The 25,480-nt window shown below is 42.0% G+C and overlaps 2 protein-coding genes and 1 long non-coding RNA gene across 10 annotated transcripts in view; 2 read left to right on the top strand and 1 right to left on the bottom strand.

Moving 5' to 3' along the window:
- Positions 1 to 25,480, top strand: part of MACROD2 (mono-ADP ribosylhydrolase 2) — a 987,387-nt gene that overhangs the window by 920,860 nt on the left and 41,047 nt on the right. For all 6 annotated transcript variants that reach the window (XM_083431708.1, XM_083431705.1, XM_083431709.1 and 3 more), the window contains 3 exons: positions 1,171 to 1,248; positions 1,827 to 1,901; positions 2,601 to 2,696. In XM_083431708.1, the coding sequence (XP_083287834.1) occupies positions 1,171 to 1,248; positions 1,827 to 1,901; positions 2,601 to 2,696 (249 nt within the window). The remainder of the gene's footprint in view (positions 1 to 1,170; positions 1,249 to 1,826; positions 1,902 to 2,600; positions 2,697 to 25,480) is intronic.
- Positions 2,995 to 7,210, top strand: LOC310673492. Its single transcript, XR_014509073.1, has 2 exons — positions 2,995 to 3,705; positions 4,268 to 7,210. It is a non-coding gene; the product is annotated as an uncharacterized lncRNA (long non-coding RNA).
- LOC310673407 (uncharacterized protein) overlaps positions 13,135 to 25,480 on the bottom strand; it is a 73,844-nt gene continuing 61,498 nt past the window's right edge. The window contains exons 1-5 of one of the 3 annotated variants that reach the window (XM_083431878.1): positions 23,138 to 23,222; positions 22,951 to 23,033; positions 15,785 to 15,904; positions 15,096 to 15,208; positions 13,135 to 14,268 (exon numbers count right to left, since the gene is read on the bottom strand). In XM_083431878.1, coding sequence (XP_083288004.1) covers positions 14,193 to 14,268; positions 15,096 to 15,208; positions 15,785 to 15,904; positions 22,951 to 23,016 — 375 coding nt within the window. In that variant the 5' untranslated portion in view covers positions 23,017 to 23,033; positions 23,138 to 23,222 and the 3' untranslated portion in view covers positions 13,135 to 14,192. Of the gene's footprint in view, positions 14,269 to 15,095; positions 15,209 to 15,784; positions 15,905 to 22,950; positions 23,223 to 25,480 lie in introns of those variants that run through there. The other 2 variants (XM_083431879.1, XR_014508982.1) reach the window with 2 other exon arrangements.

Here is a 25,480-nt window from a genome sequence, read left to right as displayed (position 1 = left end):
GGAAATAAATGTCTATTCTAGCTGCCAAAATTATTCTCAACTTTTTCATTAATGTCTAATTTATGAATTGATTACATATTGGTAAAACATTATCTTATCGGCTAAAATTTGTGGTGCGTCCGATTCATTTTCTTTTCTTTTGTCCTTTCCTTTGATTTTGCTTGCTTCAATACTCTGGAGTTATTTTCTCGGCAGGCAACTTTCTGCAGTACACCTGCTCGCTGCTTTTAGCAGACTGTTGTCTGGCTTGTTTAGACTGCCTGGACAGCCTTTCGGCTTTCCCCCCTGCTTCCGTGATTTAATTCTGAAATCTCTCTCTTTCCCTCTCTCTATTATTTTGATAGTATTAGCAGAAACCATTTAGAATTCTGAATAAGATTAATAAAATGCAGTGGATTAGTTTGAGGAGCTTTAACATAGATAATTTGAAAAATGTGTATACATAACAGTTCTACTTCAAAAGTTGACTTTGTAAACTTATTGCAAAGAAGCTGTGTAGGTAATTAAATATTTGCCTTGGGGAATTATTTGCAGTTAATTAAAATCACAAACTTTCAATGCATACCTGCTTTACAGATTATTAAATTTGGATCAGATGTTAACTACCCAGGTTTCTCACATATCCCGCATTGATCGTTTTTGGCAGGTTTAGGACGCTGATTCTTTGGCCCGCTGCCCACCACTGGATAAAATTTCATAAACCACAAGTTTATGAAAGTGACGTTTCTGAGTTTGATATACCTGTGGACCTGTACTGCCCAGTTTATTTGCACTGGAAGCAGCTGATTGATCGGCACACTGCTCAGATGTTGTCAGCAGCAGCTAACTGGAGGAGATTGGCATGATGGGATTGCTGATATCCCATCATGCACTTCTTCCCCCTGCGATCCGATAAGTGCTGGAAATATCTAAAAAGACTGCAGAACCAACCAACCAACCTGCACACTCCAAATTTGTTCCTATCACCAATTCACTGGGCAGCAAGGAGGTGCAATAGGATATTAATGCACCAGGAGAGTTAGACATCCCCATGTGCTCAGTTGGGGTAAGAAGCGTGTGTGAACTTGTTTGGGGAGGAGGCTGTGTTGACCTTTGGATTCATCAGAAGCTCGGTTTAAAGCTTGTTCAACAGAGAATCCACTTCAGTTTTATTTATTTTATTTTTATTAGAATCCTCCCAAGATGCCAAAGCTACACAAGAACATAACCCAATGCCTCATGCAGTCTGTGAACAAGATCAAGCTGACGGTATGCTTTCGATCAAAATATTCCCTAGAATCCTAGTAATTGATCAGATGGGACCATAGAAGTTTTCATAGCTATAAAAGTCAAGTTTTCCCTCACATGGATATTGATGCCTCGGGGAAACATCCATAAACTTCAATGAATAGCTGCTGCAACCATTCAATTTGAGTAGCATAATCTCTAATGTAAGCAAAAAAGAAACAGGCCTTCCAGTTAAATTGTTATAACAATATTGATCCAAGGTCATAACGTAACCTCATTGAGTCTTGAGAAGATAATGACTGTAGTTTTCTTTATTTTTTAATAATGCAAGTGTCATTTATTCATTACTGCTTAATAGAATGAATTCTTTTCTGGAGAATTTTAGATTTTATTTTTTTTGATAGCTGATTGGAACTTGGCATCATTCAATATGATCATTATTCTCAATCACAGAAATTCTGACTTTCACTTAGATATGTTCTGATAAGTGGTATGCTTTCCCATTTCTTTTCTGTTTTTATGATTAGTTTTGATTATAAATTGTATGCGCACTTAAGTATCATATTGGTATAATCTTCCAATCTTTATGATGTCAACAGGACACCAAGAGGAATCCACAGAGGTTGAAATGAACACTCAGACAGATTCTCAAGTCTCCTACATGGAAGCAGAAGGTACTTTCTGTACTTTAAGAATGTGAACAAGACAGGAAAAAACATTCCAAAATGATAAATGCTACATTTTAAAAAACATTTTAACAAGTTTATTGTACATTTTTGCAACAAACATCTGTTTCTTCAGTTGCCTGGTACCGAATGAGAACAGGAAATAATTAATATCCCAATGACATCTAAGTGAGAGGCTTGAAAGCTGATGTATTCGTCTTGCTAAACTTGTGGATGTTGTTACAGCTTTGTGCTAGATGATTTGGCCCTTACTCTGCCATTTCTTTATTCTCACATATCATGTTATATGCTAGTTACCTTGAAATTAAATATTTTTTTCCTGGAATATTTCTCAGCCTAACTAAACAATGATCTTGAAGAACTTGCATTAAAAACTCAAGTCATCAGTTTCAATGTGACTTTCTTTCACAGTTTATGTTCAATATGTTAGCTTTATTTCGCTGAGGGTTCTTTTGAATTCACTAGATTGACAATGTCCGATGAAAAACTGCTGCCTAGGTTAAACGAGAACTACATGGTGGGCATATATATAATTTTCGATAATAATATTTTATTATTTATACTCTGTCCATCTGGCTGGGTTTCCCCAGCCACTCTGGGCAGCTTCCAGCAGAATATAAAATGACTTGACTAGTGGTGTCTTTGTGTTTATTATGGTCTGTATTCTCTGTGTTTTGTTCTGTTCAGAGACTTTGATAACCCAGGAGGAGACCATACAAGAAGAGAAACCACAGGCACCTGAGGTAGATAGAACTAATCAAGAAAACAAAGGGGAAGAAAAAGGTAAGCTGGTAAATTCAACTCAGACAAGTGAGACCCTACAAGAAAATGTTGCTGTGTTGAGTGCTTCTCCATTTCATCAGCCCTCCCCATGGTTTTCCTCCACCTTCCAAGTCAGCATTCTGTGCTCATTGGACATACACAGTCCTCATTGGGCTGCTCTCTCCATTGGGGAAGTGTCAGTTTCTCCATGGCTTTCTATGGCAGCTCTCTCTTCTGTAACTGGGGACATTGAGAAAGAGTGACCTACCCATTCCATGTCCCCCTCCCATTTAGTTGACAATTCCCTCCACCCCACTCCCAAATCCTTAAACGTTATATGCTATGGCGTTATGGGGTTGTTTTGGTGTCTCTTCTCCCCCTCCACTATTTTAGTATTTCAGTGTAAAGGTAAAGGGACCCCTGACCATTACATCCAGTCGTGGCTGACTCTGGGGTTGCGGTGCTCATCCCGCTTTATTGGCCGAGGGAGCCGGCTTACAGCTTCTGGGTCATGTGGCCAGCATGACTAAGCTGCTTCTGGGGAACCAGAGCAGCGCACGGAAACACCGTTTACCTTCCCCCCAGAGTGGTACCTATTTATCTACTTGCACTTTGATGTGCTTTGGAACTGCTAAGTTGGCAGGGACTGAGCAACAGGAGCTCACCCCGTTGCGGGGATTTGACCCGCTGACCTTCTGATTGGCATGTCCTAGGCTCTGTGGTTTAACCCACAGCGCCACCCGCGTCCCTCGTGATCAATCCTAAATCTAGTAGTGTGCTAGTAGTGTGTCTTGGTTTTTTGCTTTTGAATACTTGATACAAGTTCTATGTGCCCATGCTCCCTTGAAAACTAGGTTGATAAATATGCCTCTCCCCCCCCCCTTTGTGTCTACTTTTGACTTAGAGGAGTGTGGCAAAAACACAAAACTCAATTAGGATGATTTAGAAAAGGAAATTTCCCAGGTGGCATCAAAATACCATAGGCAGACATTTGGCTTGGATCCATATTGTGTTCTGATTAGAATTATAGGTTATTCTTTGTTGTTGTTGTTGTTGTTGTTGTTGTTGTTGTTTAGTTGTTTAGTCGTGTCTGACTCTTTGTGACCCCATGGACCAGAACATGCCAGGCACTCCTGTTTTCCACTGCCTCCCACAGTTTGGTCAAACTCATGCTGGTAGCTTCGAGAACACTATCCAACCATCTCGTCCTCTGTCGTCCCCTTCTCCTTGGGCCCTCAATCTTTCCCAACATTAGGGTCTTTTCCAGGGAGTCTTCTCTTCTCATTAGGTGGCCAAAGTACTGGAGTCTCAGCTTCAGGATCTGTCCTTCCAGTGAGCACTCAGGGCTGATTTCCTTAAGAATGGATAGGTTTGTTCTTCTTGCAGTCCATGGGACTCTCAAGAGTCTCCTCCAGCACCATAATTCAAAAGCATCAATTCTTCAGCGATCAGCCTTCTTTATGGTCCAGCTCTCACTTCCATACATCACTACTGGGAAAACCATAGCTTTAACTATACGGACCTTTGTCGGCAAGGTGATCTCTCTGCTTTTTAAGATGCTGTCTAGGTTTGTCATTGCTTTTCTCCAAGAGGTTATTCTTTTATCCCTGGCCAAAGTGTCGGAGGACTGTTTATAGAGGCCTCTTTTTGCCAACATGACCCTAGTGACCAAGTTTGCAGTGCCATCAACACCTGCACCCAGTTCTGGCACCTTCTTGCAGAGCTGACTGCAGTGTGACAATAGGCCCCACAATTCCCGGAAGGGTATTTGATGGTGGGGTCCAGGTTAACAAGTTCCTCCTGGTCAGATCAGTCCTCAGCTAGGCCACTCTTTGGGGGGTGGATACACTTAAAGACTCACTTGCTGAGTGGCTGTGGCGATGGACATCTTGTCTTGGGGAGGGGACATGTTGTTACAGTCGAGCTAAAAGTGCTGTGCAAGATCAGGTTGTAGAAGGTAAAAAGCAAACACTGTTTTCAAATTTCATGCACCAAGACTCCCAGAAATGGTCGTGTTGGTCTGAGGTTCGGTTTGCACTGTGTGAAACTTATCATAAAGTTCAATTTTCACATTTAGCATGTGGCTTCATTGTGCCCAGCTACCCATTTGCAAAAGTCATCTCTGGCATCATAATAGCATTCTCTGATCATGAAGGGCTAATAACAATGAGGCCTTCCTTTGTGAGATGCAGAGATCAGATGTTTTGAAATTAAAACCTAGTTATGGTCTTTGTGGAAAATCCAGGTCAATGATAACTACATCTTCCTAATTATGAACTTCTTTTGTCGGCTCCATTGACACTGATTTAATTGCAAACCTGTTTGTAATATTGACACTTTTCTGTGGCGGAAGCTTGGGTTAATAGCACTTGCTTTTTCCTTTGCTCATATCCAGCTTCGTGGCATTTTCTTTTAATTTTTTTGCATTGCAAATCCAAGTTGAGACTAATCACACCCTCTTTATTGTGCACAATGCTAATGGCCTCAGCGCTGCGTTTCATTACTGCCAGTGATAATAGAATTGATATAATCCTTCCTGCAAATCCAGGTAAATGGTGTGACTTCTCCTTCGCTTGCAAATCTAGGTTAGAAAACGCAGGCTTATTCTTGTTGCAAATGCCAAAACCATTATGCTAATTTCTTCTGAACAGAAATTATTTACATTTTATTTTATGCCTCATCAAAAGCAAGTTGAACCGAATCTACTTTCACTATTTGTACCCTTCCTTCTAATACTTTACTGTCCCCTGCAGCTGGTAAATTCCATTTAGCTCCCAGCGGATACATTATATTTCACCATCTGTTCTACCTAGGATTCAAATATATGTAGTATTAGAAAAGTTAATGTCAGGAAAGGGTGTGTTTTTTTAGCTTGGCATTTTTTCTTTCTAAAAATAAGAGACTATCAAGGTGCAGACTGATCCTGCGAGTCTACTTTATCTGCAGTAGCACAAACTCTGCTTTAAACTGCTGCAGGTAAAACAGCACATAATCCTTGGCAAGGGGGCAAAGGCACCTTTCTGAACCTTCATCAAGGAGACCTACCACCCTGTGCACTTAATCGCTGGTCAGTCAGATGCTATGTTTTGAAGCTGAAATTTGGGGGGCTTGGCTAGTTCCTACATTGACACTGGGGTTGGGATTGGGCAATAAGCAAAGATCTATCAGCGCTCAAGCCCTGCATAGAGGCTTATAGGACGGAGCTGTGAAACTTAAATAAATCCCACTTCTGAGGATGCTGAGGGGGTAATTACTGCCTTTAGGGGATTAGGCATAGCTGATTTGTGAAAAATATGCCAGATTGACTTGGATTCAAAGTGTACTAGGCTCAGCAGAGAAGTTTAACTCTCTCAGGTTTGGCTTAATGGAACAAAACACATTTCACGCAAGCTTCTGTACATCTGATTATTGTCATAATGAACACTTAGCTCAAATACTGAATACAGTTTAAAAAAACCAACTAGCTACAAGTCACAGGGAATCTATAAAAGGGTTAATTATTGGCTTCTGAGCATCAGGAATTTCAAGAATATCTTGAGTGCACTTATGTAAACATGTGGAGTTGCCTTGTACATAGGCAGGCCTGGTACATATACCAAGAAAAAAGCACACCAAGAACTCAGGCCAGTGTAGGTTTCAATAATGGGAGAGGTCCCTACTCACAAGTCAGTAGTCAATAGTAACAAAAACTAATCCATTCAAAAGTATGTATTCTGACAAGAATTACAAACTCAAGTAGAGATTACAAACTCTAACAGAGATTACAAACTCAAACTCATATAGATATGTATAACACAATAATTCGTTACAAAGATTTTTTTCTTTTTCACTCGACAATAATGTTGATCCTTATAATTTATCAGCTTGCAGATGAAGACTCAGTTTCAATCATAGAGCAGAAGTCAATTATGGATTAGGAACCAGGACAGGGCCCTGTTTCGATGTAGTCACCTTCATCAGCTAATTTTGTAAGGGTTGTGTAAGTTTGAAGACTTTCAGATAAACATATCCTGTTATTTTCTATGTTTCTCAGGGATAACAACTACATGTAGGTAGATCAACGTGTATCTTGAGCTTTTCTGTGCGTTGCTGTTGTTTTTTATGTACCAGGCAGTCCTGGTACATAGGCATATACCAAGCATGATGCTTTGGCTAGAAGTGGTCCAGCGTGTCAGACAGATATTTCAGCCTTGCTGCTTAAGTTACCTTCCTTGGAGTTGCTGGGTATTGAACCTAGGATGGGACCTTCTGGATACAAAGCATGGGCTGCACCACTTGCTCTGGCCTTGTTCCCCCAAACCATTTGCCAGAGATCCTGTTTTGACTCCATACATGGCATGCAGCTAAGTTCCTGTTTGTTGGGAGCAGTCTATAAACGTTGCTACCATGCCCTGTCAGTTCATTCAAATGTGTCCCACACAAAGTGGACCCGTGCAAGTCACTGGATGGTCAAACAAATGCTTTGTGCGGTTGCTGAACTCAACCCAAAAACACATGTGAAACAGAAAATAAAACAAATGCTACTCTTTTTACAATTTTCTTTAAAAAAAAAATTGCATCATAGTGCTTACTTGGAAGCAAGTCTCACTAAGGTCACTGTGACTTACTTGTTTTGTAAACTTCCCAGAGGACTTTGTTGAACGGGTGGTTATTGAAGAGATGAAAATAAATAACTCACTGGCCAAATGTGTTTAGGATTGCAGGCCTAATCTAATGGAGGATTCAGGGGGTGCAGGGAATCTAATAAGGAGATTTACTTCAAGGAGAGTTGAATTAGGACAATTTGCTTGAGAAACATTTCCAAAATTAATTTAGGCTGTGGTGAAACTATTTCCTCCTCTTATTGGCCCAAGGCAGGGGACATGTACTTAGTCAAACCAACAAGATCTTCAAAAAAAGGCAGCTACTTCCACATTAATTATTGTAAGTAAAATAATACCATTCTCACTAAAGTATCTTCCACAGAAATTTAAGAGCAGCTCCGCATTAACTTCAAGAAAAATGCTTTACACAAAAATCAGAAGTATCCAAAATACTTTTCAGCTGTATCTCCTTCACTCATCTTTTCCATCTTCTCTTGGCAAAGCCTCAGGCAATTTAATTGCATCCATCCCTTTAAGTCTGCCACTCATTAGGGATGGAAGAGAGGCAATGGTGATGAGAAGGGATTCAAGAAACCATGGAATGAGACATAGATCTCTTTGGCTTCTGCGCACTGATGATTCTGCAGCACGGAAAACCTCCTTAACGCTCTTGAGTTGCCTCATTTGATCATTGACAAAAGCCTCTCTGAGACTTCCTAAATTTGCGCTTGAAGAGCACGTTCCCAACGTAGTACGATACAGGAAGTCAAGGAACAGGCGGTGAATAATGCTAGGTTGTAGTGCTATCAGTGGGTTGACCTGCGATTGGCCTTCAGGATGAGCACAGCCCCTGTATGGCTTGGAAGTGTGAGGAATGTCGACACCATTGTGTGGCATTTGGAGGGATACACAATGGGAAATCGCCTTATGTGCAAAAGCTCCCAGGTTGAATCCCTATGATCTCCAGGTAGGACTGGGGAAGAACCCTGTTTGAAACTCTGGAGAGTCACGGCCAGTCAGTGTAGAAAACATGGACCAAAAGTCTGATTCCATATAAGGCAGCTTTAAATGTTCAAAGTCCTCTGTTTAGAAGCATCCTAAGAGGTGCCCCCAGGGCAGATAAACAAATAGCACAAAATTCCTTTGAGTTTTCTCTGAAAGATTAGATGAAAGCTACTGCAAATCAACTCTTTTTACACCCTTAAACAAGCATGTATGTTCGACCCCTGCCCATTGCTCACCGAAGATTGATGACAACCGAAACCTGTGCTGTTTCCTCTTCATTCCCCAAGGCCAACTACCTGACTGGAAAGTTTTATTAATGATTTGAAAGAGTAGCTTGTTCTAATGAAGTATTTTGCTGTGGATACTGCTTGCCATGTTATTGACTGATGGAATAAAAAAGTACTGCTGTTTCCAGTCTGTTGATGAATAGCAGTAATACTGCATTATAGGTCCATAATTTATTTATTTCCTATCTAACCAACATTAACTAATATGGTGGCCTGAAGTGAGAGAAAGAAATATTTCTACAAGTGATCTGATAATGATTCACAAAAAATCTATTCTATTCTAGTCTCCTAAAAAACTGATTTTTCCCCAGGAAACCATGGAATATTCCAAAATCCTTTTATTCACCAAAGAAGGAGAGCGGGGTAAATTTTTATCCACATTTTTATCCACACAGCATAAGCTGCTGTACGGCCTGGAGAGTACTTGTATGGAGACAATGTTCCCCTTCTTACAAAATCTATATTCAAGGTGGTTTGATTCTGCCTACCTTTTTTACAATTTATAACAAAGCCTATCGTTTGAGAATTTTAGCCTCCTTCTCAGGGAATCCTGGGAAAGGAGCAGAGTCACAGAATGAAACACTGTTTTTTCCACAGGTCTTACCCCCCCAACTTCCTTCCAAGGTTTTCACATAACTCTTTACCAGCACATTCTCCCAGTCTTAGCAGTTTGCTCTTGCTGCAAGTGACAGAAAAGTGGACACATAATGAAGGTATACTAGATGCATTTTGAACAGAGGTGGGAAAGTGGGCAAACATTCTGCACTGAAGAACAGCCAGAACAAGACATGCATTTATTCACCAGCGACCTCTGGGGGGCCATAGGCCTGTGATCAAAAAGAGGACCTTCCCTCCTGCCCATTTGTTGTTGGATTGCAACTCCCATGAGACCCGGCCATTGTTCAGGGATGATCAATGTGTGGATAAGCAACAATTGGAGGGCCAAAGGGAGGGTTTCAATGTTGCACTAAGGTGATCGTTTCATCAGGGCAAATATTTTTGTTTGGCAGAGGAAATGACCCCCCTCCTTGTCAGCTCATCCTACACTCGAATAGGATCCTGGTAGAGACACATGCATTTTAAAAAGTAGAGACATCACCTTGCCAACAAAGGTCCGTATAGTAAAAGCTATGGTTTTCTCAGTAGTGATGTATGGAAGTGAGAGCTGGACCATAAAGAAGGCTGATCGCCAAAGAATTGATGCTTTCGAATTCTGGTGCTGGAGGAGACTCTTGAGAGTCCCATGGACTGCAAGAAGATCAAACGCATCCATTCTTAGGGAAATCAGCCCTGAGTGCTCACTGGAAGGACAGATCGTAAAGCTGAGGCTCCAATACTTTGGCCACCTCATGAGAAGAGAAGACTCACTGGAAAAGACCCTGATGTTGGGAAAGATGGAGGGCACAAGGAGAAGGGGACGACAGAGGATGAGATGGTTAGACAGTATTCTCGAAGCTACAAACATGAATCTGACCAAACTGCGGGTGGCAGTGGAAGACAGGAGTGCCTGGCGTGCTCTGGTCCATGGGGTCACGAAGAGTCGGACACGACTGAACGACTAAACAACAACAAGAGACACATGCCCAACTGGCATGTTCTCTCCCTCCTGGTCGATCATTTAGGAGCTTTGAAAGCTTTCATCAGCCTGAACACCACAGCGACCGATGCCAACAGACACCGGCACACTTAGGGATCCGCAGAGTCTTTGCAGCTTGCGTAACAGAACTCAGCATTTTGGCTAATCTATTTTATTTACATATAAACACACAGAGCACTGCAACATGGCTCCCTCTCTCTCTAGCATCAGACAGCAAAGAGAAAAAGAACAAAGGACAATAGTCCCACTTCATGGAACACAGTAACACAAACATCCTGTCTCTGTCACTTCCCACGCTGTGGAGTCAACACACACATTGTCATGTGATAGACAACAATCCCATGACTGCAGTCATGGAGCAGGAATTCTAACACTCCCAACCCTAAGTGCACTTTTCTGGGGGTTCTCTTGACACACCCAACCCAATTTTAGGGGCCACACAGTGGGAGGAAAGGGGAAAGCCCTGTACAAACAAAAGTCCTTGTGCATGGCTTCAACTCATGGGATTTATTAGTTGAATCCCACTCAAAGGTTCCCCAACCCTGCCTTGGGGGAAGGATATTTCCTATCCCTGCCACTTGAGATCATTTGAGATATGTCTACTACTTCTGTGGTACCTTTCCTAGAAAGGCAAGGTTGTGATCTCTTTATGTGTAAGCACTTCCAGCTTCAGCAGGTACTATCTTGAAACTCCAAGGCACTGCCCTTTGGCAGCAGACTTAGGAAACCTGTCAATCCTAAGCAACAGTCATCATGCATCATGGATGGTGGTACATTCTGAATTTGTTTTGCTCTGCCTCGTTTTAATCATAATCAACAGCCTCAAATTTAGGGAGATCATATTTCATTGTGAACATGTGTATACACACACATAAGTTTCCCTGACAGTTTCATATTGCACCATAGTCTTTGCGGCGACTGGAGAATGTATCTCACTGTCATTTTACTGTCAACTTATTCTTTGCTAGATTTGAAAGTGTGAGCATAGAAAAGACTAATAGAATACAACAGGGCAGAATATACACTTTGACCAGCTTGGCTTAAAGCCTTTTGAGCTTAATCCTTTGTAGAATTTGTCACCTTTTGATAAAAAGCAACCTCAGCTATTGTAACAGTGTTGTCTTTCCTTTTTTGCAGTTCTACAAGGCTTTGTGTTTTTTCTACTCTTGTGGTTTTCTTAAAAGTACATATAACTTTCCAAACAGATTGATGGCACAAATGCCACAGATATTGGGGAGAAAGGTAGAAAGGTGTGTTGAGTCTCCTACTCAATTTTTCTCAAAATTAATGCAGATTTTCCTTTTTAAAACTCTATTGATTGACCCACTATAACAGGATATTGTGACTGTGGAAGGAATCTAGCATGTGCTTCTTAAAGGTAAAGGTAAAGGGGCCCCTGACCATTAGGTCCAGTCGTGACCGACTCTGGGGTTGTGGCGCTCATCTCGCTTTATTGGCCAAGGGAGCTTCCGGGTCATGTGGCCAGCATGACTAAGCCGCTTCTGGCAAACCAGAGCAGCGCACAGAAACGCTGTTTACCTTCCCACTGGAGCGGTACCTATTTATCTACTTGCACTTTGACATGCTTTTGAACTGCTAGGTTGGCAGGAGCAGGGACCCAGCAACGGGAACTCACCCTGTTGCGGGGATTCGAACCGCCGACCTTCTGATCGGCAAGTCCTAGGCTCTGTGGTTTAACCCATAGCGCCACCCGCGTCCCTTGTGTGCTTCTTACCTCACCCCAATTTCAAAGGTTTGGTTTCTGGCTTTTCTTTTCTTTTTCTCTCCCCCTTTCACTAATTTTTTAAGCCGTTACTTATATTTGCAGCATGCCGGGCTGCTTCACAACCATACCGTACAATTCCAATAAAATCAACACAGTCAAATAAAATTAATTACATTGCAATCCACAGTAGACCAGCCAGATGCCACCCAGGCTCAGTACTAACTACCTTCAATAATCTCCAAAATTGCTTAGAACGTATGAAGTATTTATGACACATGTAACTCAAACCGAATAACTTTTCACCAGAGATTCTATCAAAAGTGGAAGAGTCTAAGAGGATTTCTGTGCTATATGTTTCCTAAAGAAACACCTGTGCTACCATGAGAAGGTGCAGGAGGAGATGACATATTCCTTGTTTCTCCTCCTTACCTCTTTTGCGAGGGTTGAAATATTTGGCTCATTAGACAAAGAGAGGATAAAGTTGGCTTCTACAGATGAAGCTGATATTTACAAGATGCGTCGGTTCTGCCGATTACATTGATTCTTGGTGCTGCTTTCTGGAGAGACTAAAAAAACGGGTAGAGGAGCCTGCCTTTCTGTTTGCAGTGCTCCTGTCAAATTTTATACAGTTTTGCAGGGGGAACCTTTCACTAATAGTGGTGTGTCAGGATGCAGAGAGACCTTTGTAATACCATATCAGCAAAAACGAGATTCTATCAATATCTGAATCGATGACACAAAACCGCTGTTTCATCACAGCAGAAGGAACTATTTATTGGTTTTGGACAGCCGCTCAGCAGAAGATACCACCAACTGGATTGTACTTTTGCAGGACGGTCTGGTTATTGCATCTGTTTTAGACATAAGTTATCAGCCTGCAGGAAAGAATAATGCAGTCCATCTTTCTGAAACAGGAGGCAAGCCAGTTCCTGTTCATTTTCTTGTAGGCATTATGTATGCGCAGAAGCTGAGATTGCATGTAACGAGCAGGTGGTACAGGTTCAGTTCTGAATTTTAATTGTTTCCATTTCTTTCACCGGGAGGATTTTGCCTTTTATGTGCTAATAAAAATAGAAACAATTAAGGAATGTGAAGCTTTCCCATTTTGTCACAATCATTTAAGGACATCTGCTTTGATAGCAAAAAAACAGAAAGGAACAAACAGAAACATTAGACGTAAAAATACTTTATCAATGACAGAGGAGTAGACTTCATTATATTTGACTCCTTTCTTCACAAACAGAACAAAACACAGTAGCTATTTGTCCCACTTAATATTGTCTTGTTCTTTAATTGAGAATTGTTTTGACAATCTGACATTCAATTTTAAGTATTCGGTCCAAGACAATGTTTATGTCAATTGTCAATCAGACATTTGATTAATTTTTCTAAGCCAGCAAAAAAGAAAGGAGCTTAAAGCTGCATAAATTAATGTTTGTTAGTATTGTTCTGTGAGATTAGGTAATGCTTTGCACTTGGGTACTGCATTGTTTAAACAGTTGGAAGATGACAATAACATCCCGCTGAAAGTACAAAGACAGGGAAGAGAATAGAATGTATGTTTCAGATTGTGAAGAAGAGTAGCCATCTTTGATTTTACAACACTGCTATCAGAAACTAAGCCGTAGCTCATGCTACTGTATCTCTTAGATTAAAAAAAATATTGCTAAATTACCAGTGCAAAATAGTGATATTATGGTAGCACTTTATTTGACTTGCTTTATATTGAAAAGTTAGTACAAACCAAGAAGGCATCAATCAACATGGTTTGTCATCCTCTTCACATTATCTGTAATGGTGGTGGCTTACATAAGATAAATAAAACAAGACCACTCCTGTTCTAGGACTTATTGTCTAAAAGTTAATGGCATAAAATTAAAAATGGAAGAGGAAGACAAGCAAACTCAGGTATTGGTTCTTCAAAGTTACAAAATTCTTATTAGGACCAGAGGAATTAGTTCTGGTAGAGAAGCCCAAAGGCCTTGCTTGTGGTCTCTTACTAATTCCAGTAAAGTTCCCCCGCTTCCCAATTTTCTCTTAGCCTGATGGAATAGCTTCTGCCAGGTGACAGTTGAAGGAGGGAGGAGCCAGTGGAGTGTTGGCTGCTTCCCACCTCTTCCTCTGCTAGAAGAATGTCACCCTCTGGTAGGTTCAAGGATAAAGCAACTCTGGCTTTCTATAGTAGACTGGTTGGTGTTTTGGATCTTGCTGCAATAGAAATTCCAAACAAATATAACGAAAGTAGCTGCATGAGGCCATGTCAATTCTTTATTTAACGATGATAAATATAGAGGAACATCGGATACCCAGCATGCCGCATCACCCTGTTTCCATGGTTATTATCGTTTGGAGAATTGTCCTCTCTGGTATGCAGGATGGATGAAAAGTCAGTTTCCTGGAAACCCAAAATGAGGTTTGAACAGTAGTGCTTTGCGGGTCTGGGTAGTGCTGTTCACCTGAACTCCTGGCACCGCCATCACTAGGGCATACCAGGAGGCAAGGAGGAGAGGAGGGCCATTGGCAAAGTTGGTATGGTGCAAATACACCAGCAGGAACACCAAATTGGCTCTGCTGGTGTGTTTGCCCCTTGCTACCATCTCACCACTCGCCCTTCTGGTGCATCACAGTGATAGAGGTCAGGCAAGCAATGTTGGCCTGCCAATCACTACTGGGTTATAATGACCGCAGATAGTTGACAAAGTATCATTCGTCAATGGTGGCAGGAGTTGTCTCAGAATAACAGCCCTTAGATAAAATTGTTTGATTATGATGATTTGTCAACAATAATAGTGAACACATATAGAACCTGGCCAACCTGTGATATACAGGTCACAAAATTATCCAGAAATTCCTAATGAGGAGAAGTGGAGTTGGTTCAAGTCAGTGACTAGTGTTCTCACCCTTGTGAGATATCTTTGTCCCTTTTCAATAAAAAATCTGGGGAGGGGTTCTGAGCATCACCAGTTGTTTTTTTTATTTTCTTTGAAGTATGTATCTTGTGGTGCCCACAGCAGTTTCTCAGATTTTCAAATGTGCTAAGAACGTTGGAGACCCCTGATTTACACTGTATTTACAACCAATTTTTGCAAAGTTCCAGTATTCCCAGGTAAGGTCTGAGGGCAAACGAGGCCACCACCTTACTGCAGTTAAGCGAGTTTGAATCTGGTCAGTGCATGGATAAGTGACCATTATTTCTGGGTAATGAGTCCGTATTCTACTCACTTTGCTTCACAGCTCTTTGATACTTCACCTTGCCTTTTCGACATGTTAGTCTGTTCCCTCATGTTCTCCCAATTTTCATCTTGTTTGTACAGTCCGCAAGATGTGTAAAGCATCTGTTGAGGTGACACAAAGCAGAAACAAAAGGAGATTGTGATAGGATTTGGCAATCAATCAAAAAGAGGACACTGTTGTATGAAAAGAAGATAGGAGATGAACAACTCTGTACGGAAATAAATCTTCTCCCTGACAGGAGGAACTTATCGGCAAAGGAGTCATTGATAATAATGTGACATAACCTCACCCATCTCTTCAGAATATTACCCCTTTTGAACTTGAAGCTATTCAGACTGTCACTCGCATTCCTACAATTCTTCTAAGACTCTCAGTTCTCTTAACACAGTGGGCAGCTGATCATCCAATCATGCAGACTCCGCCATCTGGAATAGTTTCTCTGCACTTAGCTGGCTCATAAAAATCTTCTTTTGAGCAAGAAGAGGTTTATGTGCCAGTCACTAGGGGCTTGCACCAAGGGATGGGAGCCAAAATGTGTCTAATGTGGCAAATGTTACCATATGGATTCCCTGAGTAGCCATCTCCCTTACAGTCATTTTGAGCAGTTACTTGGAGTGGACCCAGTAGCAGTGTTAGGATTCCATTTCAGGAGTGAATTAACAATAGTGTTGATTCACCTTCAGTATTGGTGGTAGCTTCTTCCAAGCTGAGTTGCGTTTGGTCTTATTTTGAAAAGCACTCTCTTGTTTTGCTGCTTCTATACATGGTCTGGACAAGCAGCAGTACCAATAGGGTAGCTGCAGAAAAAATGAAAATAACATCAGTTAACGAAAAGCTTCTGGTTTCGCCTATAGTGTTAAGGTCTTTCCATGGTCACTCAAGCTTCAAAATGCCAGGAGATTACAGCTGTTCAGAGCCATGCCCCTAACAGATGTTGTCAGGGGTTCAGGAGCAGAGTCACAGGAGAGGGAGGAAACGGAGAGCGAGGAGGAAGAGTCCGAAGGAAATGTCAGCTATGACAGCAGTCCGAGGTCTCTGAGTCTCTCCAGTGACTCGGAGGATTCACAGAAAGGGGCCCCCATAGTCAGGGCAAGGGGAGTGCCCAGGGGGACACCTCGGGAAGAAGGGGCCAGAGGGGACTCAGAGAGTAGCAGCTGGAAATCTGGACCAGCGTCCCCCCCAGAGAGCAGTAGGGGGGAGGAGTCCAAGGCATCGGGATCAGGGGGCGCGCGGGCAGAGGGAGAACGTGAGGCAGGAGTGACCACACCCTCGTCAGGGAGCGAGGAAACGGTCATCAGGAAAGTTAAACGCGCGCGCGCGCCAAGTTCAAATGTACAGGAGGGCGGCAAGGTGGGCAGCCCGGGTAGGGAGCCAGGTCCTAAAGCCCGCCGTAGAGAGGGGGAGGAGTCAGAGGGGTCAACGTCTGCGTCAGAAGAGTCCAGGAGGGAAGAGACCCCGGGGGGTAGTAAGACCCAGAGGAAGAGAGAGAGAAGGAAGAGGTGGAGTAAGATTAGAGTCTTAAACTGGTGCACAGGGGGCGGAGACTCAGACAGAGCTTCGCCGGTCTAGAGTCCAGACGTAGAGCTGGGACGCTGAGGCTTGGAAATGGAGACTATTCTTCAATAAAGACTTTGATACTGTACTACCGGCTAGCGTTGGTCCTTGGTGAGCTGGGACCAGGAGCCAGCTCTGACAGATGTGTTATTTAAGCAGCATTTATATGGTATGGTACCCTATGCTGTAGATAGTTCCACCTTCACCACTACATTGGAGTTGGATGTTTCTTAGTGTTGGAACAATGGATCTAAGTCCTTTTGACCTCAAATGCAGCATGGATCATCCTCAAACCTACCTCTCCTACACAGCCAAGTTTCAAAGCAGAATGTGATTCAGCTGATTCACCCTTAACTTACAGCAGGCATCCCCAACCTTTGGCCCGCCAGATGTTTTGGACTACAATTTCCATCATCGCTGACCACTGGTCCTATTAGCTAGGGATCATGGGAGTTGTAGGTCAAAACATCTGGAGGGCTGCAGGTTGGGGATGCCTGACTTACAGCCAGGACTGTGGCCCTAAAACACTGACATAAATGAAAACTGAAAAGCTGTATTCCAGCTACCCAGATCCCTGTACAAGTCGTTGCAGAGAATGGACAAGGAAGACCAGATTCTTCCACAGCATCCTAAAGGCATTAGTCGAATTGGCTGTAAATCAAGCGACATGCAAAAATGTCAGAGCAGGTTTCGTTGTACTGTAAAACCAACACTGTTTGGTTTGTACTTCACCCTTGCCACCTTCAAGGCATAAACCCTCTTTTCCTGCACAGAGATAGTGGAAATAGAACTCCATTGTTAAACTTTTTTTTAATGTCTAACACAAATGTCAGATTTTACTTCCATTGCCCTCATTAGACTTCCTGAGATGTAATCGATTCCCTTTCTTCAGTCTTCCCTCACCTTTAGATTCAAAATAACATTGTATGCTGTGCACTCTTTGGCATTATTAATATCTGCAGCATTTGGAGTGGAGTCAATTTGTAAACTACCCTGTCATCCATTTTGTTTTCTTGTGCAGCCATGGAAATGTGGTGTATACCTTAGAATGGGCCCTTCCTCTCCTGATACTTAAATTCTTACTAGATCACCCCAGCTAGAAAATGGAGGTGTACATTTGGCACAGTACACTCCATGTAAGCAGCAATTTAAATATTAGTTCATCTTTTTCAAGGTTCCAGGCCTCAAGGTTTGTGTTTCCTTTTGGAAATGAGGCACATTGCGGATCGTAGTGTCTTTAAAGGTAAAGGGTAAAGGGACCCCTGACCATTAGGTCCAGTCATGACTGACTCTGGTGTTGCGGCGCTCATCTCACTCTATAGGCTGAGGGAGCCAGCGTTTGTCCGCAGACAGCTTCCGGGTCATGTGGCCAGAATGACTAAGCCGCTTCTGGCGAACCAGAGCAGCACACGGAAACGCCGTTTACCTTCCCACCGGAGCAGTACCTATTTATCTACTTGCACTTTGATGTGCTTTCAAACTGCTAGGTTGGCAGGAGTAGGGACCAAGCAATGGGAGCTCACCCTGTTGCGTGAATTCGAACTGCCGACCTTCTGATCTGACCTTCTGACAGAGTCCTAAGCTCTGTTGTTTAACCCATAGCGCCACCTACGTCCCAGTGGGCATTGTAGTAAGTAATGGCAAATGTCTTCTACACATGGTTGCCCAGTCTTTCTTCATAAGGTATTCTGTTGTATTGTCCATCTAGGACTGGTGAAGGCATAGATTGAAAGGGTAGTTATTGGAAGGCGACTTTTAATGAGGCAGGTGGAAGATTTGAGCGGTGGACTCGTAATCTGGGGAACTGGGTTCATGTCTCCGCTCCTCCACATGCAGCTGCTGGGTGACCTTGGGCCAGTCACACTTCTTTGAAGTCTCTTAGCCCCACTCACCTCAAAGAGTGTTTTTGTGGGGGAGGAAGGGAAAGGAGATTGTTAGCCGCTTTGAGACTCCTTAGGGTAGTGATAAAGCGGGATATCAAATTCAAACTCTTCTTCTTCATCTAGATGTTATACAGAATGAAGACACTACAAAACCTTGTGGTACAAGCAAAGCTGCCAAGTTTTAGTAATAATACATACTGAAATGATGTTCTTTATCCATGACCAAAGGCTGCTAGCTGGCATACAACCCTTAATTCATTTTTATCCCATGTAGAGGAGCATTAAACAAACAATCAAACAAAAGCTTGTGTGTATGGCACATTAGCCTTTTAAAAATGGCATAGTACAAGTCTGGAGTTTTCTTACTGAATCAAATGAATAGAGTACTAGATTCAGAAGCCTGAAGTACATTTGGCAGGGATTTGAGAGAGGGACTTTTTGGTAGCTGTGGCCAGACTCTAGAATACCTTCCTTGGGAATGCCAGTTCAGCTACTTCTGTGGTGGCTTCCATCACACAAGTACCTTCTTATTTAGACACGCCTTTGGCCTATCAAGCTGTTTCAACTGCTCCTGCTCCTGCTGCGGTGCTTTGTTTTATTTTTATTTATTTTTTAAGCCTGGCTGTCTTATTGATCTGTTTTCTTACCTGTTTGTTTTATACACTGTTTACATTTTATAGGATTGCTTTATGTTGTATTTTACTGCGTTTGTTGTTAGCCACCTTAGCTCCATTATGTAGGATGTAAATTATTTCTGTAACAGGCATAACAATAATTAGGAGGCTTTTAAACCGTACCACTTTCTGAGGAGGAAAAAAAAAGGAAAGGAAATCTGCCTCTTTTCTAATGTATCTTTTATTTCAGATAACAAGGAGGGAGGGAAGAAGAGAGGGAGGGAGGCGTGATCAGAGGGTTTGATAAGGAGATGAGGGAAAACCGGCTAATATAAAGGGTACAGAATAGACCGGAGATAGAAACTTTGGAGTGCCACGAAGCTATCTATTCCGTTAGCAGTCTGGTACTGAGCCCACTGTTCAAGACAATACATGAAGTTTGACTAGGCATTCACCGGAACTTCTGAGGAGAGCCTCTCTGGGTTCAAAATAGCCATGGTATCTGTACCCTTCAAAAAATGCAGGGTACAGGTCTTTAGTCTCGCAGGCTCTGTCCACAAGTTCCCATGAATGTGTAGCAGATGGGGCAATCTCAGTGGGGACAAAATACTTGTGCAGGTTCATTTCATTTTTATTTATTTTCAGCTTTTGAAATTTACAAACAATTATCAAACAACCAACATAGAAAGAGAATTCTGGAGAATCTCCTCGACTTCCCTACTTCCCTTCTTCCCCTTTGTGGGTTGTGCAGGTTCATCAATCAATCGATCCTTTATTAGGCATAGCAAACCACAAATTGTAAAACAAACAACATATACAGATTGTGGAAAATACGAATTCGGCATAGCAATTTGCATAAATAATACAGTCTGACACTACCACATCACCGACCAATCAAGAACCACTAAGTCTTTCTATAATGGCCCAGTCTTTCCACATGGACAGCACTCAAAAATTTGCCACTATCAAAGTAAGTTGATCATTCCTGTCCGAGAGCAAGTCCTGAACCATTGGCGGCATAGAACCAAGCCTGTTAGGTTGTAAGGCGTCTAACAATTGTCTTCTGGCATAAATGCCAAAATTACAAGAAAAGAAAATATGCTCCAACGTATCAGGTTCCTGCCTACATTTGCAGAGACGCTCTGCTTCTGGAAGAGCTAAATATCTTCCTCTTACCATCATTGAGGGAAACATATTAAATCTGGCTAGCATAAACAGCCTTGTGCAGGTTCATGTCAACCTTTCCTACACTGAATCAGCAGGTTGTTTGCTGTGCAAGGCTTCCAAACATGCATCTTTGTACTGTTCAGACATGATGGTTGGGATCCAGAATGTAACTTAGGCTCATGGAAACTCTGTGAACTCCAGCTGGAGGAAGAAGGGGGGGTGCAATTCTCACTGCTTCCGGTGCTGCTTTGCACACCATTCCAGAGGGTCCCCCAATCTGCAAGGGTGACTTTTCAGGGGGTGCAAGGATGGGGGGCTACAGGGTGTAGGAATGAGTGAAAATGACCTCCCCGGCTCCCACAGGAATTCTGAATCCACCCCAGTCATCCCTTTTGAAATGATCTGAGTCTTTGGGGTTCGTTGGACCAATATCTTTTAAATAACAAAGCGTTAAAAAAGTAAAAATATTGTTTCTTCTAAGCTACTGATTTAACCTGGAAATTGGGGGCGTGGGGCAGAAAAACATGAAAATAAATAAACATAGAGGATACATGTTTAAAAGTCTAAAAAGAGCATGTTTGCTTGAAATGGATTTATCTGCTACTGGGAGGCAGTTAACAGCTTCCCCAGCATAAAAGAGTAACTCATTTTTCACATATCAGAACTTGCATATGAGATGAAGACATGGATATCTCAAAACTCACACACAGCATAAACATACTTTTTAATTTCAGTGAGGTTCTTACTTGTTTTTAGACTCAGAAGGTAGTTTTTTAAATAATTTTTTAAAAAGAATTTATTTAATTTTTAAAATGAAAGATGTATTCTTGACCCATTAGTCATTAATGGGTCACTGAGTTCAATACAGTGGTACCTCGGGTTACATATGCTTCAGGTTACATACACTTCAGGTTACAGACTCCGCTAACCCAGAAATAGTGCCTCGGGTTAAGAACTTTGCTTCAGGATGAGAACAGAAATCGTGCTCCGGCGGTGTGGCGGCAGCTGGAGGCCCCATTAGCTAAAGCGGTGCTTCAGGTTAAGAACAGTTTCAGGTTAAGAACGGACCTCCGAAACGAATTAAGTACTTAACCTGAGGTACCACTGTAGTGTCATGAATCTGTGGGTGCAATGCATCCTTGATGCACCTTTAGGGTGTGCTGGCTGTGAGGAGGAGGGAATACTCCCAGGAGTGATATGAAGACAAGTTTGGGATGCTCATAAAGTATGGAAATATTCCTTCCTTAGACGTAAGGCAACATCTACTTGGAGTCAATTAATAAAAATGTGGCCTGCATTTTCATACAAGGGTATTGTTGGATATGAAAAATGGCATGCACCGTGTAGCAGGCACCAAAAATTTCAGGTTTATTCAAAGAACACATAGCACAACATGAATGCTGCCTGGAATATTTATCTGTGATTTCTGCATCGCAGGGGGTTGAACTAGATGGCCCTCTTGGGGTACCTTCCAACTCCACAATTCTGTGAATCTGTTTTGCCTCAAGTGGCAAAATGTATTGGGCTGGCCCTGCAGTCCAGAATACTCTGAAGCAGCATGGGTGAATTAGTGATTCCAGGATACAGCGGTTCTCAGCCTGTGGGTCCCCAGATGTTGTTGGACTACAACTCCCATCATCCCTGAGCTCTGGCCTTGCTAGCTAGGGGTGATGGGAGCTGTAGTTCAACAACATCTGGGGACCCAAGGTTGAGAAAGGCTGCAGGATAAGGCTGCCAAATTCAACCCTGGACAGGTTTCCTGAAACTTTCAAAGAGGAGAGTGCTCAGCAGCTATGGCTTTTCCAACTGAATTCTGTTCAGAGCTTCTCTCTGACATTCTACTACAGTGGTACCTCGGGTTAAGTACTTAATTCGTTCCGGAGGTCCGTACTTAACCTGAAACTGTTCTTAACCTGAAGCACCACTTTAGCTAATGGGGCCTCCCACTGCCGCTGCACTGCTGGAGCACGATTTCTGTTCTCATCCTGAAGCAAAGTTCTTAACCTGAAGCACTATTTCTGGGTTAGCGGAGTCTGTAACCTGAAGCGTATGTAACCTGAAGTGTATGTAACCTGAGGTACCACTGTACTTTTTGGTCCTGTCCAAAATGGGGCCAGGTGGCCTCAATTCACAATTCACGAGCCACCCATATATTATTGCTCTTGGGTAAAAAATTCACTCCAAACACCTTTAAGGCTCTGTCAGCTTTGAAAAGCTTTGGAAACAACGAAGTGATATAGCTGCTGCAGTGAAATAACAAAAGGGAAAAATACAACCTAAATTTATTATTATAAAAATGAGGTTATTGAACATATTACCACAGCTTAGGGCACTGTTTAGTGCCCCTCAGAACTAAGGGGCTGCTTGTTCATTCAGAATAATGTACTCCTTCTTGAGGATAACGCATTTCATAGCCTGGCAAAAAAACAATGGTTCAAATCTGATTTGTGGTACTCCGGGTTAGCAAACTTTTGCCTTCCCTGTAATTTTTCTCCAGTGGATTGTATAATAGTGAAAACACAGATGCGCTTTGCCAAGCCTTTAGAGCTCGCAGCGCCTAAGCTGTACACCATATTGAATAAACACCTGGGGCATTCATTTAAAACCTTAATTCAGGCTGTTCACCTGCACTGCCAAATGAAACAGAAGCTTCTCTCGGGCTGTGCGGTATTCATTTAAGCAGAGCTCCATCTGCAGGATTTCAAGGGCTGCAAATGAAAGGAAGGATAAGGCAGAGGAATGAAACTTCTTCGGAGCTTGCACGCATTACCTATGATTTCTAATTAACTAAGGTTTCGTGAGCAACATTGACCTAAATTGCTTTCTTACGGGCTGGGTTGTTTTTTGTTTAAATGAGCTGCTGTTGTTTTCCTGGACTTTCTGAGCTGCTTCTGCTGACTCCCTCAGACGGTTTTTTATTTTTATTTTTTTGAGCGGTAATGGCCTCATTGACCCAATAATTGAAGGATCCTTTACCTTTTCCCTCCATCTAGCAGCCCCCTTCTCCTCCCCACTTCTTATGCCCCCCTCATTGTTCTCCAAGCATTGCCACTAAGCAGATGGCCGGAGATTTTTGCATCCTTTCAAAGGGCTTCGTGTTTTTCCCATCTCATCAAGCATGTCTCAGTCATGTCTGGGTAAATATCTTCAGGCTTCTCATCAGTCCCCCTTATGGCAGATCTTGAAAGGCCTGAGCAATTTTTAATAAAGGAACTTGGAAAGTAAGACTTGGAAAGTTAGACACTGCATACGCTTTAGCAGCAGAAGCAACTTTCCTTCCATTCATAATATTTACAAAGCTTAGTAATGTATGGTAGGTGCTCAAGTTACGTCAAGGGCACGTTACACTTTGAGTTTATAGTTCATTTGAGTAAAAATACAAGCAAACTCAGAATTATTTCGGTGCTGAAGGCCCTGTTTGGTCATCCTTCAGAAAGAGAACACAATTAGTTTCTGTGGAATTTGATCATCCATGGGCTTTTCTCCCCTCTGCTACCTCCTGTGTCTCTTATCCTTTGTGTTTTATAAAACTGGTTTGGGAGCTTTATTTACAGATCACAGAAATGTGATGAAAGCTCGATTAATTAACAGGAAAAGAAATTTGCATCCTGCTTTGGATCTGACAGTGAACTCTTTTTTTGTTTGTTTGATTGTTTTGCTTTCCTTACTACACAGCCATAGAAGCACTTTTATTCTTAATGAATAAAAATGATCTATGTAACTGGGGGATGGGGAAGGTGCTCTGCTCCTAATAATATGCTGCAGAAGGCAACTCGCTGTGTGAAGCACAGATTTTATGTGGGATGTCAGCTACATTGCAGATGCCCTTGAGGACATTTTCCACATAACTGAATTATGTAGTTTTCTATTTTCCACATGCAGGCAAGTGAGATAACCCAAGTGTCAGGTGGTATATATTAATACAATTAAGTACCTGCTAATTTAGCCACAGTGGAGATAAATATTTGGATATAATTAAAATCATTAGATGTAAATATAAAATCATCCTTTGGGTTATGGAAGGAAAACAGCCAATAAAATGCGCTGTTTAACTCAGGGACAGTAGCCTCTTCAGGAGCAAACTGCACTGGAAGCAAATTGTAATGTGCTAGCCATTCTGAGTATTTTATTGGAGCACACAATGAACTTGATTTATATAACCAGACCACAGATATTGGACAAAAAGAATAAAGAGGAGCATCTTAAACATCTAAAAAGGAGTTGGTTCCCCAGTGTAATACCCTCCCATTTGATCAGATGTCCACACACTCACATATATGCAAGGTCTGTTTTCAATAAGGTGTCTATGTGTTCTACTTTATTGGTCTGTTTGATAGCGTTGTCTATTGATATTCAAGTTCAATTGAAAAACAAAGAACCATAAGATGGGAGAGCAGTCACAGTCTTCCCCACTATGAGGATGTACTATATTTTTATTTAAATTAAAGTAGTTATTTATAAACTTCTCTGTATACCTGCTAAGTAGCATATGCACATTTTATGCAAATTTTGGCCCTCGTTTCTCTTTTTTTTTTTGTTACGTGCTTCCTGTTTTTAGTTGTGTGTGTGTGTGTCTAAGTGCCCACCACAGTTTTCAGACATAGCAGTAGATGTACAAAAGCAAGAATTGCAACTTTTGCAAATGGTTTTCATTCAGCACTTGTTAAAATGTCCATAGTACTCTTGCTCTTCTTACAAACCTTTTGTTTCGTCACAGCACATTTGTGCCAGTGTCAATGTGGTTGCTTTAGAGTCACTGATGTGTGGGACTGTGTGATTTATTTTGATTATTTTATTGGGCTATTATATAGATAGAGAATTTGAATGCAAAATGCCACATTTTTTACATCACTGAGGAAAGATATTTCACCTTTCCAATATTTTTCAATGGGTGCACTCTCTGAATCAGTGTAATTTAAAATGTTGTTATGAGTCTGGGGTTGCAAAACACCATACGTTCTGGATTAAGCTATTGAATGAATTGAATTGAAGTTTGGAGTGTTAAAGCCAGGAAATACTTGTGTGTATTTAGGTTAGACCCAAGTGGACATTTGAGCCATGGGCAAAGCATGCCTGGAACTTCTGGAATCTCAAACTGTGGAGTTTGGGGTGGTGTGTAACAACATGATGAACCAGCCTGCTTAGCATTTGGCTT

The sequence above is a fragment of the Podarcis tiliguerta genome (assembly GCF_965153285.1).
Source record: "Podarcis tiliguerta genome assembly, chromosome: 3".
In the NCBI taxonomy this organism is placed as follows: Eukaryota; Metazoa; Chordata; class Lepidosauria; order Squamata; family Lacertidae; genus Podarcis; species Podarcis tiliguerta.
This window is presented reverse-complemented; position numbering and strand designations above follow the sequence as displayed.